At 44.6% G+C, this 13,602-nt stretch overlaps 1 protein-coding gene across 1 annotated transcript; it reads left to right on the top strand.

Moving 5' to 3' along the window:
• The first annotated feature begins 6,715 nt into the window (after positions 1 to 6,715).
• Positions 6,716 to 8,746, top strand: LOC126070932 (serine/threonine-protein kinase MARK2-like). Its single transcript, XM_049875259.1, has one exon. The coding sequence runs from the start codon at positions 6,716 to 6,718 to the stop codon at positions 8,744 to 8,746; it is 2,031 nt and encodes a 676-aa protein (XP_049731216.1).
• The last annotated feature ends 4,856 nt before the right edge of the window (positions 8,747 to 13,602 follow it).

Here is a 13,602-nt window from a genome sequence, read left to right on the forward strand (position 1 = left end):
TCCAGGTCAGACTCCACATCCTCACCCAAATCCAAACCCGACACAGTCTTGGGTTCCTTTCCTACACGTTGCTTTGGCAGGGGTGGCTTGGCTTTGGACTCCAATTTGGACTGGCTGAAATCTGAGCTTGGCTCATCTCTTACTCTCACCTTAATCTCACAGAGTAAAAGTCTTTACCCATAGCTATCAATTCCAACTCATAGTGACATTACAGGACAGAAAACTGCCCCACAGGGTTTCTGAGGCTTTCATCTTTATGAAAGCAAACTGCCACGTCTTTATTCCATGGAGGGGCTGGTGGGTTCAAACCACCGACCTTTTCCGTAGCAGCTCAGTGCTTCACTACTGCACCACCAGGGATCCTTAGAGTCTTTCCAAACACCTAAATGATAGTGTTGGCAAAGAATATTGAATAATATACCACGGACTGCCGAAATAAACCAATAGGTCTTACAAGAAGTATGGCCAGAATGCTCCTTGGAGGGCGGATGGGAAAACTTCACCTCACTTACTTTAGACATGTTACCAAGAGAGACCAATCCTCCTGGACATTACGTTTGGTAAAGGACAAGGTCAGCAAAACAGAGGAAGAGCCTCAACAAGATGGACTGACACAGTGGCATCAACAATGGCCTCAAACATAGGCTACACTGAAGACATTGGTGAAAAACAAGGCTCTAGGAATTAAACACTAGTTGAGATGTTTCAACAAAGGGATGCAGCAATGGAGGTACTCACGCATCTATGGCAAGAAATTTGGATGTAAGCTAACTGCCCAACCAACTGGAAGAGATATATGTGCCCATCCCAAAGAACGGTGATCCAACAGAATGTGGAAATTATCAAACAGTGTCACTAACATCACATGAAAGTAATATTTTGCTAAAGGATTGGGCCACATAAACTGACCAAAGCTGAGGGGGCAGGGCTGCTACGCTCAACAGGCAGAAGAATGGGCCCTGCTAAGGCCGAATGGATGGAGTCGCCACTCAGATGGACTAGGAGAATGGGGCTGCCCGAAGCTGATGGAACAGAGTTGCTGTTCCAGTGGGCCTGGGAGGAAGAACTGAAGTTCAAGTCCTAGGGGCCTTCAGCCAGAATCCAGAGATTGTAGCCAGCACTTAGCGTTTGGAGGGCAGGGCCATTGCCCCGATGGTCTCTCAGAACAGAGGGCTATTTTCAACCCTTGAGAGGTAATGTAAATTGCTGCTGATGCCCCCTATCCCCTCATTCCCTCCAATTTCTACCATTTCTAATGGAAAGGTCTACCTTGTGCCTGTTCGATTCTTGTACTTTGGAAGCAAAAAACTTCTAGATTTCACAGATGAAGAGAAATTCTGCCCCAGGAATGAATCTGGACGTGGAGTTAAGACTTTTGGGATGATATAATGGGGTGAAAGTGTTTTACATGTGGCAAGGACATGAATTTTGGGGGTCTACAAGTGGAACCCCCCGTGTCTGTCAGTTTGTCGTACTGTGGGGGCTTGTGTGCTGCTGTGATGCTGGAAGCTATGCCACCGGGATTCAGATACCAGCAGGGTTGCCCATGGAGGACAGGTTTCAGCTGAGCTTCCAGACTAAGACCGACTAGGAACAAGGACCCCGGAGTCTACTTCTGAAAAGCATGAGCCAGTGAAAACCTTAGGAATAGCACTGGAACACTGTCTGATATACTGCCTGAAAATGAGCCCCTCAGGTTGGAAGGCACTCAAAAGATGACTGGGGAAGAGCTGCCTCCTCAAAGTACAGTCGACCTTAACGATGTGGATGGAGTAAAGCTTTCGGGACCTTCATTTGCTGATGTGGCACAACTCAAAATGAGAAGAAACACCTGCAAACATCCATGAATAATCGGAACCTGGAATGTATGACGTATGAATCTACGACAATTGGAAATCATCAAAAATGAAATGGAACGCATAAACATCGACATCCTAGGCATTAGTGAGCTGAAATAGACTAGCAGTGGCCATTTTGAATCGGACAATCATATACTCTACTATGCTGGGAATGACAACTCGAAGAGGAATGGTGTTGCATTCATCATCAAAAAGAACGTTTCAAGACCTATCCTGAAGTACAACACTGTCACTGATAGGATAATGTTCATACATCTACAAGCAAGATCAGTTAATATGACTATTATTCAAATGTACGCACCAACCACTAGGGCCAAAGATGAAGAAAGAGAAGATTTTTATCAGCTGCTACGGTATGAAATTGATCAAAAATGCAGTCAAGATGCATTGAGAATTACTGGCAATTGGAATGCGAAAGTTGGAAACAAAGAAGAAGGATCAGCAGTTGGAAAATATGGCCTTGGTGATACAAACAATGCCAGAGATCGAATGATAGAATTTTGCAAGACCAATGACTTCTTCATTGCAAATACCTTCTTTCACCAACATAAACGGCAACTATACACACGGACCTCACCAGATGGAAAACAAAGAAATCAAATTCACTACATCTGTGAAAAGACACGATGGAAAAGCTCTATCTCATCAGTCGGAACAAGGCCAGGGGCCAAGTGTGGAACAGACCATCAATTGCTCACATGCAAGTTTATGCTAAAACTGAAGAAACTCAGAGCAAGTCCACGAGAGCCAAAATATGACCTTGACTATATCCTACCTGAATTTAGAGACCATCTCAAAAATAGATTTGACGCATTGAACACTGCTAACTGCAGACCAGACGAGTTGTGGAATGACATCAAGGACATCATCCATGAAGAAAGCAAGAGGTCATTGAAAAGACAGGAAAGAAAGAAAAGACCAAGATGGATGTCAGTGGAGACTCTGAAACTTGCTCTTGAACTTCGAGCAGCTAAAGCAAAAGGAAGAATTGATGAAGTAAAAGAACTGAACAGAAGATTTCAAAGCGCCTCTCCAGAAGACAAAGTATTATAATGACACGTGCAAAGAGCTGCAGATGGAAAACCAAAAGGGAAGAACACACTCGGCGTTTCTCAAGGTGAAAGAACTGAAGAAAAATTTCAAACCTCGAGTTGCAATAGTGAAGGATTCCATGGGGAAAATATTAAACGATGCAGGAAGCATCGAAAGAAGATGGAAGGAATACACAGAGTCATTATACCAAAAAGAATTAGTTGATATTCAACCATTTCAAGAGGTGGCATATGATCAGGAACCGACGGTACTGAAGGAAGAAGTCCAAGCTGCTCTGAAGGCACTGGCGAAAAACGAGGCTCCAGGAATTGATGGAATATCAATTGAGATGTTTCAACAAACAGATGCAGCGCTGGACGTGCTCACTCGTTTATGCCAGGAAATAGGGAAGACAGCTTCCTGGCCAACTGACTGGAAAAACAAAAAAAAGAGAGATCCATATTTATGCCTATTCCCGAAAAAGGTGATCCAACTGAATGTGGAAATTATAGAAGAGTATCGATATCACAAGGAAGCTAAATTTTGCCGAAGATCATTCAAAAACGGCTGCAGCAGTATATCGACAGGGAACTGCCAGAAATTCAGGCCGGTTTCAGAAGAGGACATGGAACCAGGAATATCACTGCTGATGTCAGATGGATCCTGGCTGAAAGCAGAGAATACCAGAAGGATGTTTACCTGTGTTTTATAGACTATGCAAAGGCATTCGACTGTGTGGATCATAACAAAGTATGGATAACACTGCAAAGAATGGGAATTCCAGAATGCTTAATTGTGCTCTTGAGGAACCTTTACATAGATCAAGAAGCAGTTGTTAAGATGGAACAAGGGCATACTGATTGGTTTAAAGTCAAGAAAGGTGTGCGTCAGGGTTGTATTCTTTCACCATACCTATTCAATCTCTATGTTGAGCAAATAATACGAGAAGCTGGACTATATGAAAAAAAACAGGGCACCAGGATTGGAGGAAGGCTCATTAACAACCTGTGCGATGCAGATGACACAACCTTGCTTGCTGAAAGTGAAGAGGACTTGAAGCACTTACTGATGAAGATCAAAGACCACAGCCTTCAGTATGGATTACACCTCAACATAAAGAAAACAAAAATCCTCACAACTGGACCAATGAGCAACATCGTGATAAATGGAGAAAAGATTGAAGTTGTCAAGGATTTCATTTTACTTGGATCCACAATTAACAGCCATTCAAGCAGCAGTCAAGAAATCAAAAGACACATTGCATTGGGCAAATCTGCTGCTAAGGACCCCTTCGAAGTGCTGAAGATAAAGATGTCACCCTGAAGACTAAGGTGCACCTGGCTCAAACCATGGTATTTTCAATGACATTATACGGGTGTGAAAGCTGGACAATGAATAAGGAAGACCAAAGAAGAATTGAGCCTTTGAATTCTGGGGTTGGTGAAGAATATTGAATATACCAGGGACTGCCAAAAGAATGAACAAATCTGTCCTGGAAGAAGTGCGGACAGAATGCTCCTTTGAGGCAAGGATGGCGAGAATGCGTCTTACATAATTTGCACAAATTGTCAGGGAGGATCAGTCCCTGGAGAGGGATATCATGCTTGGCAGAGTACAGGGTCACCGGAAAAGAGGAAGACCCTCAAGGAACTAGACTGACACAGTGGCTGCAACAAGGAGCTCCAGCATAACAACGATTGTAAGGATGGTGCAGGGCCGGGAAGTGTTTCGTTCTGTTGTGCGTAGGGTCGCTATGCGTCACAACCGACTCGACGGCACCTAACAACAACAACAACAAGGTGGAATGTCATGGATTGAATAGGAAGGGATGAAATGCGTTTACGAAAGTCACAGCCCAGATCCGATGGAAGGGGAGGTCCCCTGGGGTGTGACCTCTATCACCTTTTATCTTCCAAGAGATAAAAGGAGAGAAATGAAATTAGAGAGATATAGGGACCTCATGACACCACGAAAGAACTGCCAGGAGCAGAGCACGTTCTTTGGACCCAGGGTCACTGTGCTGAGAAGCTCCTAGGGAGAAAATAATTGATGACAAGGACCTTCTCCCAGAAACAACAAAGATAGAAAGAATTCCCTGGGAGTTGGCACCCTGAATTCAGACTTCTAGTCTCCTAGACTGGGAGAGAATAAATTTCTTTGTTAAAGCCATCCACTTGTGGTATTGTACTTATAGCAGCACTAGATAACTAAGACACTTAGTGAAGTAGAGGGTTAGGGAGAAAGAGGAAGACCTTGACAAGACAGACTGACACAGTGGCTGCAACAATGGGCTCAAACACAGCAACAATTCTGATGATGGGGCAGAGCCAGGAAGTGTTTTGTTGTGTTGTACCTAGGGTCACTATGAGTCAGAATCAACTCGACAGCATCTAATAACAACAACAGCCACTATGCAAGGCAGGAACGCAAGCGGAAATCTATATACAACTGTTCACTGCAGCACTTTTCACAAGAAGCAAAAGATGAACACAGCCAAAATGTCCATCAGCAGATGAATGGATACACAAACTTTGGTACGTACACACAACTCCACAGGGTTTTCAAGGCTGTGACCTTTCAGAAGGCGATCACCGGGCCTGTCTTCTGAGAAGTCTCTGGGTGGGTTTGAACCCCCAAACTAGTAGATGAGCAATTAACTGTTGGTGCAAGCCAGGGACTTCCAATGGAATATTACACACACTCCCGAAAATGAAGTCTTGATGCATACGACAACATGGATGAAGCCTGAAAACACCAAGCTGAGAAAAGTCAGTCAGTCAGAAAAGGAGAGATGCATTCTGATCTCACTTATAGGGCATAAGCAAATATACACAAAGCAAAGGTTATTAGTGGTTACCAGGGGTGACAGGGAGGGGGAAGGAAGAGTTTTTGATTAGGATCATTGAGTTTATGTGAAAGGTAGTGGAATGATTTGGAACATAAACCGTGAAATGCTTGCACAGCTTGAATATAAGCAATGTAACAAATGCACATGTAGAAATTGTTGAAATGGCGTGTTTTATTATCTATATTTGCAACACAATAAAAAAAATAACATGAAGATCAATAAAAAGGAAAGAAAAGCTCTGTGGAATTCTCGCTCTACATACATACACACACACACACACACACACACACACATTTTTCTTCTAAAAAAAATGAGTAAAGAATCCCTGAGAGCAAAAAGCACAGTCAATTACCCCCCGTTTTTATTGGTCCATTTCTTGTGGTGACCTCATAAGGAGCCAATTCTTTGGAACTCCAAGCCCCTATATAAGTCCCTGGAAACCTAGGTTTGTGGTCTTTCTGGGTCAGGAAGCTCTTTCAGTGACCTGAGACATCGTGACCAAACTTGGCTTGTTTTCTCTTTAAATTGTGGTTTTTCTATTTCCTCGCCAGCTATTCTTATTTTCTCTTTGTTTTTCCTCATTTGCATTCATTCGTTTTTCATTTTATTCTTCCTTTACATCCTCAATTTTTCTTTTTTTCTATGTACTTGTTAATTTTTTTATCATCTTACTATTATTGTTTTATTTTGTATTTTTTCTTATCCTCGTGTTATTTATTCCTTTTTTGAATCTTTCTCATTGATTTCTTGTTTTGTTTATATATACAATTTATCTTATTTTTATCAGTTTTTAAAATTTTACTTCCTCTTTTCTCATTTTACCTTTTTGATTATATTTTAACTTTTTCTCATTTTTTCCATATTTCATTAAGTTTTTAGTCACCACTTTTTAGGGTTTTGGGTTTTTAAGTTTTTAATCCTACCACAAGGGCACCTCTTATCCCAAAGCCCGCTACGCCTTCGCACCATAGCCAACATGCTGCAGAGCCACTTAGCCTTCTCTGCTGTGGAGGAAACTCATGTGGGACACTACCACCTCCTCAGAACCATCGGCAAGGGGGCATCTGCCAAGGTCAAGCTGGCCCAGCACATCATCACCGGCCAAGAGGTAGCCATTAAAATAATTGACAAGAGCCAGCACACGTCCTCCGAACTCCACAGACTATACAGAGAGATAGAAATTATGAAGGATCTCCATCATCCAAATATTGTAAAGCTGTTTGAAGTCATAGAGAATGAGCACGCCCTCTATATAGTGATGGAGTATGCAAGTGGAAGGGACCTCTTTTACCACCTAGTGAATCATGGCTTCATGAGCGAAAAAGAGGCCCAAATGAAATTCCAACAAATAGTGTCAGCGGTGAAGTACTGCCACAACAAGGGTATTGTTCACAGGGATCTGAAAACAGAAAACCTACTATTGGACAAGCGAATGAACATCAAACTTGCAGACTTTGGTTTAGGAACTGAATTCACCACAGGGAGCAAGCTGGATACCTTCTGTGGCACTCCCCCTTATTCTGCCCCAGAACTCCTTCAGGGAGAAAAGTATGACGGACCCCCAGTGGATGTGTGGAGCCTGGGAGTCATCCTATACTTCATGGTAACTGGATCTCTGCCTTTTCGTGGGAAGACCTTGACGAAGCTGCGAGAGCAGGTGCTGCAGGGACAATATCACGTTCCCTTCCACATGTCTAGCCAGTGTCAACACCTGCTCAGTAAAATTTTCATTCGTGACCCAAGAAAGAGAGCCACATTAGAGGACATCCTAGCACATCTATGGATGAAGGTGAGCCATGAAGAAAAACAAAAGCTCTATGTGCAGCCACTCCCAGACTACGATAACCACTGGCACACTGAGGTGACGGTGAACACGGGTTACATGCAGGAAGACATTCATGACTCACTGTTGAACCACAATTACAATGATGCGAATGCCACCTATCTGATCCTACGTCACGACACATATGACATTGACAGCCACACCAGCACCCTGGAACCCCAGGCTGAAGCCCATTGCACCGATAGCCACACTCCTTCCTCATCCCATGAAGTGCCTCCTACCGTCTGTCCTAAACCCAAACAGCGTAGTTACACCGAGCCCACCATTCCCACCTTTGGTTACTACATCCGCGATGCTTTGAACACTCTATCTGAGGGAGGTATGGGGACCTCCATGGTGTCTACTTCTCCATCATTCTCCCTGGCCCTGGCCCACCTGCGGCAGCAATCTACCACAGCCTGGGCACAGCCCAACCACGACTCTGACCTGTATGCCAAGGTGAGAAACAGTGAGGTGCCACAGCCCATCACACCACCCCAGTGTGTTTCTGTGCCTTCCTCCTCAGCCTACACCATCAACGAGAGTGCCAGGGCCCCGGAGAAAACCAGTTTTACCCAGGGAATGTCAAAACTAAGCTCCGTAAATGAGGAGCAGGTGCATGAGTTACCTGACCAGCCGAGTTTGCCCCAGACTGTGAGTCTAGCCTCTTCCTCTGAGGAGCAGGTGCATGAGTTACCTGACCAGCCGAGTTTGCCCCAGACTGTGAGTCCAGCCTCTTCCTCTGTCAGCAGCCAGGGCTGGAAGCGGGCCACTGGAAGGTTCTTTAAGCTCATGAGAAGATGCCTTTGTTTTACATATGACAAAGAGGACCACAAAGCATCGGACAGCAAAGCTCCACAAATGATCAAACCTCAAGAGGCCAAACCGCGCTCTCTCAAATTTACCTGGAGGATGAAGATCACCAGTTCCTTGGAGCCCGACGAGATGCTGCAGGAGATCTGTCAAGTGTTGGATGCCAATGGCTGTGACTGGGATCTCACCCACAAATACACACTGCTGTGTATGAATGGCACACCAGGACAACAGGACTTCGTTCAGTGGAGGATGGAGGTGTGCACCCTGCCTCGGAGGACTCTCAATGGGGTAAAAGTGAAGAGAATTTCAGGGACCTCTGAGGCCTTCAATAGCATTGTCTCAAAAATCACCAGGGACCTTGCACTTTAAAATGGGGGCAGCAGAGCTGCCTGAGAGAAAACAGGAGTTCCAAGGTTTAAGCTCCTTTGTAATTTTGAAGGCAATGTTCGGAAAACCCACCTAAAAAGGGTGCCCGAAATTCACTTCACTTGAACCCTGTTGAGCAATCATCAAGGCAGTGTGCATACCTTCATCCTCCACTGCACAAAGTCCTCTTGGCCTGCACGTCACGTGTGCACAGCAACACATATGCCCGGGAGACATCCCACTCGCAGCTGTTGGCATCGCACACTTGGCAGATCTTCCACATCATCTCGTTGGGCTCCATGGAGCTGGTTCCTCCACGTAAACTTCACCGACAACAGCTTGGCCTCTCCAGGTTTAAGCACTTCCACCTCGTCTTTGCTCTCAGATTCCTACAGATCCGCTGCAGCAAACATGAAGCAAAGAATTCATGAAAACAAAACAAACACTCCCAAATTCATCCGTTCAGACAGACAAAGGAAAGCTTGTAATAGGGAAAGCCACTTGATTCACTAACACGGCCATCGAGATCTCTCTGGAGTCCCTTGGGATGCACTGAACAGCAAACCAGAAAGTTGTCGGTTTAACTCCACACACAGATGACTTGAAAGAAAGGCCTCCAGTCTATTTCTGAAACATCTTGAAGCTGAAGAAAATCAGACCAAGTCCACAAGAGCCAAAGTATGACCTTGAGCTTGTCCCACCTGAATTTAGAGACCATCTCAAGAATACATTCACTGACTGAACACTAATGACCGAAGACCAGGTGAGTTGTGGAATGACATCATATGTTCTTCCTTGTGAAAAAATCTGGAGTTTAGCCATCGAATTAGATCCTGGACCATGCGAAACTCAACATGGAAGACTTTCAAGTGGGCCTAAGTATTTCAAGAATAGGCATCAATTCTATTATACATTAGATCCTTTTCCGAACCTGTTTATTGTTTTCAGAGGGAGACCACCTGCCCTATCGTCTCCACCCTAGGAGAAATTTTTCTAGCACACCCATTTATAGAACTTTAGTAGCCTTGGAGGTGGCATGCCAATAAATTTTGCCCAAATTGACCTTGCTTCTCAGCTTTTCATGGTTGGCTCTGTCTCCTGTACAGTGACATGTCTATATTTTTTAACACTGGGTATCAGTTTCCAACAAATCTTTCCGTATTAATGGTTTTGGTAGGCCTAGCACACACTGGAAGCAGGTAGTTGTCAATTTGGTTAGACTCTCCCACGTGAAGAGTGCTTAGATAGCTCCATGGGATTAAATCCATTTTCCATAAGAAATTGCTTTGCTATAACCCCCCAGCAGCCATGCCTGATTACTGGGGGCACAGCCACAATTACAATTCCTATAGGACATACAAAATACTGAGTGTTATTTAAAAAAAAAAGAAAGAAAGAAACTTGTGTTTTGACAGTGTGAGAAGGTTACATTAGGGAAGAACTTCCAAGCTAGTTGTAGTTCCTGATTTTTTGAGACATGCTTTGGTCCACCTAATTTATACCATATACTTTATCTTCCTTGCATGTACTGATTAGTGACCACTGCCCTTGATCACTTAGTTAGTGGGATTCATTTCTGCCTCAGGAAAAGGGCTTGTACTGGTGGGGGAGAGAGAGCATTATAGTTAGTAGGAAAATAGGTCAATACTTCTAAGGGCCTATGGTTGACAGGATTTACATTGTGAAAAATACGTAGTGCAGCTTAAGAAAGAGCAAGAGCTTGCCAAAGTGATGCGGGGATGTTCCAAATACTGAGTTCCAATCACTTAAGCCTGTCCAGAGTCATTTCTCAATTTATTGTCCTGCTAAATGGATGGACCCCCATTACCAAATTCTTCATCATTCCCAGTATCTCCTCCTTTTCCTTCTATTTGTACTGAGTTAGAAATATGTGGCGCTGAGCTGGCAAACCAAGACATGTAATCCTGCAAATAACACTGAATAAATCTCAGTGGCCCCCTGCCATCCCTGGCTGCTGACAGAGGGAGAGGCTGGGCTCACAATCTGAGGCAAACTCAGCTGGTCAGGAATCTCTTGCAGCTTCTCAGCATGCAAAGAGCTTAGTTTTCACACTCCCTGGAGGAAACCAGTTCCTTCTGAGCTCCACCACTGCTGCTCATGGTGTGGGATGAGGAGGAAGCCTCACAGACACACTGGGAAGATGTTCTAAACTGCAGCATGTCACTGTTGCTCACCCTGGAGCACACTCCAGAGTCCTGGTTGGGCTGCACCGAGTCTGTCCTGGATTCGTGGTATATGTAGGACTGGGGTGGAGAGACTGAGGTACAGGTAGATGCCATGGAGGCCCCTGATCCTGAATCAGATAGACTGTCCAAAGCATTGTGGATGTTGCCCTGGCCAAGGTGGTCTTCCCTTAATTTCTGGAATGGTCAATTCCGTGTTTGTTTGTGAAAACATTGCTGTTCACAGAGGGCACAGGACTGGCCTTCTTTCTCTCCAGGATGGGTTGTTCTTATGCTTCTGCTCTTCTGCCCTGACCCCTGGTCCTCCTCAGGCCGCACATTTTTTGCCATAATTGCAAGAGGAATTTTAGGTACGCCTCATGGACTAAATTATGTCTCCCCCCAAAAGTGTGCATCACTTTAGCTGGGTTATGATTCCCTGTATCTTGTGCCTGTCCTCCATTCTGAGATTGTAATTTTATGTTAAAGAGGATTAGGATGGGATGGTGATGCCATCCTTACCCAGGTCACACCCCTGATCCAATGTAAAAGCAGTTACCCTGGGGTGTGGTCTGTACCACCTCTTATGTCTCAAGAGATAAAAAGGAAAGGGAAGCAAGCAGAGAGTTGGGGACCTCATACCCCTAATAAAGCAGCAACAAGAGCGAATCTCATGCTTTGGACCTGGTGTCCCTGCACCTGAGATGCTCCTCTATCAGGGGAAAATTGATGAGAACACCGACAGAGAAAGAAAGCCTTCCCCTGCAGCTGACACCCTGAATTTGGACTTTCAGCCTATTGTACTGCGAAGAAATAAATTTCTCTTTCTTAAAGCCATCCACTTGTGGTATTTCTATTACAGCAGCGCTAGAAGACTAAGAGAGCTGGAATGGCAGCCTCGCTCTACCTCTTCTGCTTGGGTTAGCACAAGAGGGTACACTGTACACCATGGGATGAAGATCCACTGCAGGCTGCTATGGCCCTCTGTCTCAGGTGTTTTACGACCAGGAGCAAATAGACGACTATCACAACACTGTACTTTGGCATCATCAATAAGCACTGAATCTCTCACCATGTGTAACACATCACCTCAATCCACTGAGGGTCACTGTAATCTGGGTGTGGCTCCACATACAGCTTTTGTTCTTCATGACCCACCATCATCCACGGATGTGTCAGAATTGCCTCTGAGGTACCTCTCTCACTAGGGTCATGAATGAAAATTTTGCTCAGCAGGTATTCATACTGCATAGTCATATGGAAGGGAAAGTCCCTTCACTACCTCCTGCCATAGTATCACGAAGGTATTTCCAACAAAAGGCAGGGATCCACCTACCAAGAAATACAAAATGACTCCGAGGCTCAACACATCCACTGGGGGTGTCTGTCATACTTTTCTCCCTGAAGAGTTCTAGGGCAGAATAAAGGAAGGGAGACTGCCACAGGAGGTAGACAGCTTGTTGCCCAGGCTGAATTCATTTCCAAGGTCAAGACCTGAAAGATTGCTGCTCAGTTTCTTATCTAATAGTAGGTTTTCTCATTTCAGGCCCCTCTGAACCATACACTTGTTATGACAATCCTGCACCGCAGGCACTATCTGGCAGAATTTGGCGGCTTGAGCCCCTTTTTCCCTCATCCTGCCATGAGCCCTTGCATGATGAAACACCTCCCCTCCACTTACATATTCCATCACTATGTGGAGTGTGTTCTCATTCTTGATGACTTCAAACAATTTCACAGTAAACACTCCCACAGCTCCATGAAGGCATTTCCACCAAAAGGCAGGGATTCACTCACCAACAAATACAAGATGACTCCCAGGCTCCACACATCCACTGGCAAGTCTGTCGTACTCTTCTCCCTGGAAGAGTTCTAGGGCAGAATAAAGAAAAGGTATGAATGAAAGCCTTCATAATTTTAACCTCTCAGGATAGTCTGTGGATGCTGCAGGAGGTTGCTGGGTCTCCCTAACGATCTTACCTTATTTCCAGTGAGAAGAGCTTTAGACAACTTCACGTTGGTGAAGGTACCTTTGCAGAGGTTTTCGAGCATTTGGTAGTCTTACACATGGGTCTCCTCCTCAGAAGAAATGGCCAAGAGGCCTCTGCATCATCTCGGACTTGGGTCAAGTCTTACTTAGCTTAGGGCCAATGGGTCCCAACACAGGATTCAAAGTGGTAAAAACTGATGACTAAATAAAAACTAGGCCCCTGGGTGGCACAAATTGTTAAGCCCTGGATGACAAGCCAAAAGGTTAGTAGTTCAAACCCACCCAGTGGCATCTCCAAAGTAAGGCCTCGTAACTGACTCTGAAAGGTCACAACCTTCAAAACCCTGTGAAACAGTTCTACTTTGCACGTTTGGTGTTGCTGCCAACTGTTATCTACTCAACAGCAACTAGTAACATGCAAATAAAAACTTAATTGAAGGAGAAAAAGATGAGAAAAAGCATATAAAAACTAGAAGAAAAAAATACAAAATAAGAAAATGAAAAAGTGACAAAAATCAGTTTTATTTTGGGGGTTAGTCTGTGGAGGTTGGAAGAGCTCTGCTGGATCTTGTCAGTGATCCTGGCTCTGAAAGTGGCCACGTTTGGATTCTGGCCTACTGAGTTCCAGTCTCTCATTCAGAGCCCTACCAAAGGGCAATGTTAAAATGAATCAAGTGGGTAAGTTC

The sequence above is a fragment of the Elephas maximus genome, chromosome 3 (genome assembly GCF_024166365.1).
Source record: "Elephas maximus indicus isolate mEleMax1 chromosome 3, mEleMax1 primary haplotype, whole genome shotgun sequence".
NCBI lineage: Eukaryota > Metazoa > Chordata > Mammalia > Proboscidea > Elephantidae > Elephas > Elephas maximus.

Coding starts and splice junctions, on each gene's coding strand:
- LOC126070932 (XM_049875259.1), top strand. CDS start 6,716: ATGCTGCAGAGCCACTTAGCCTTCTCTGCTGTGGAGGAAACTCATGTG.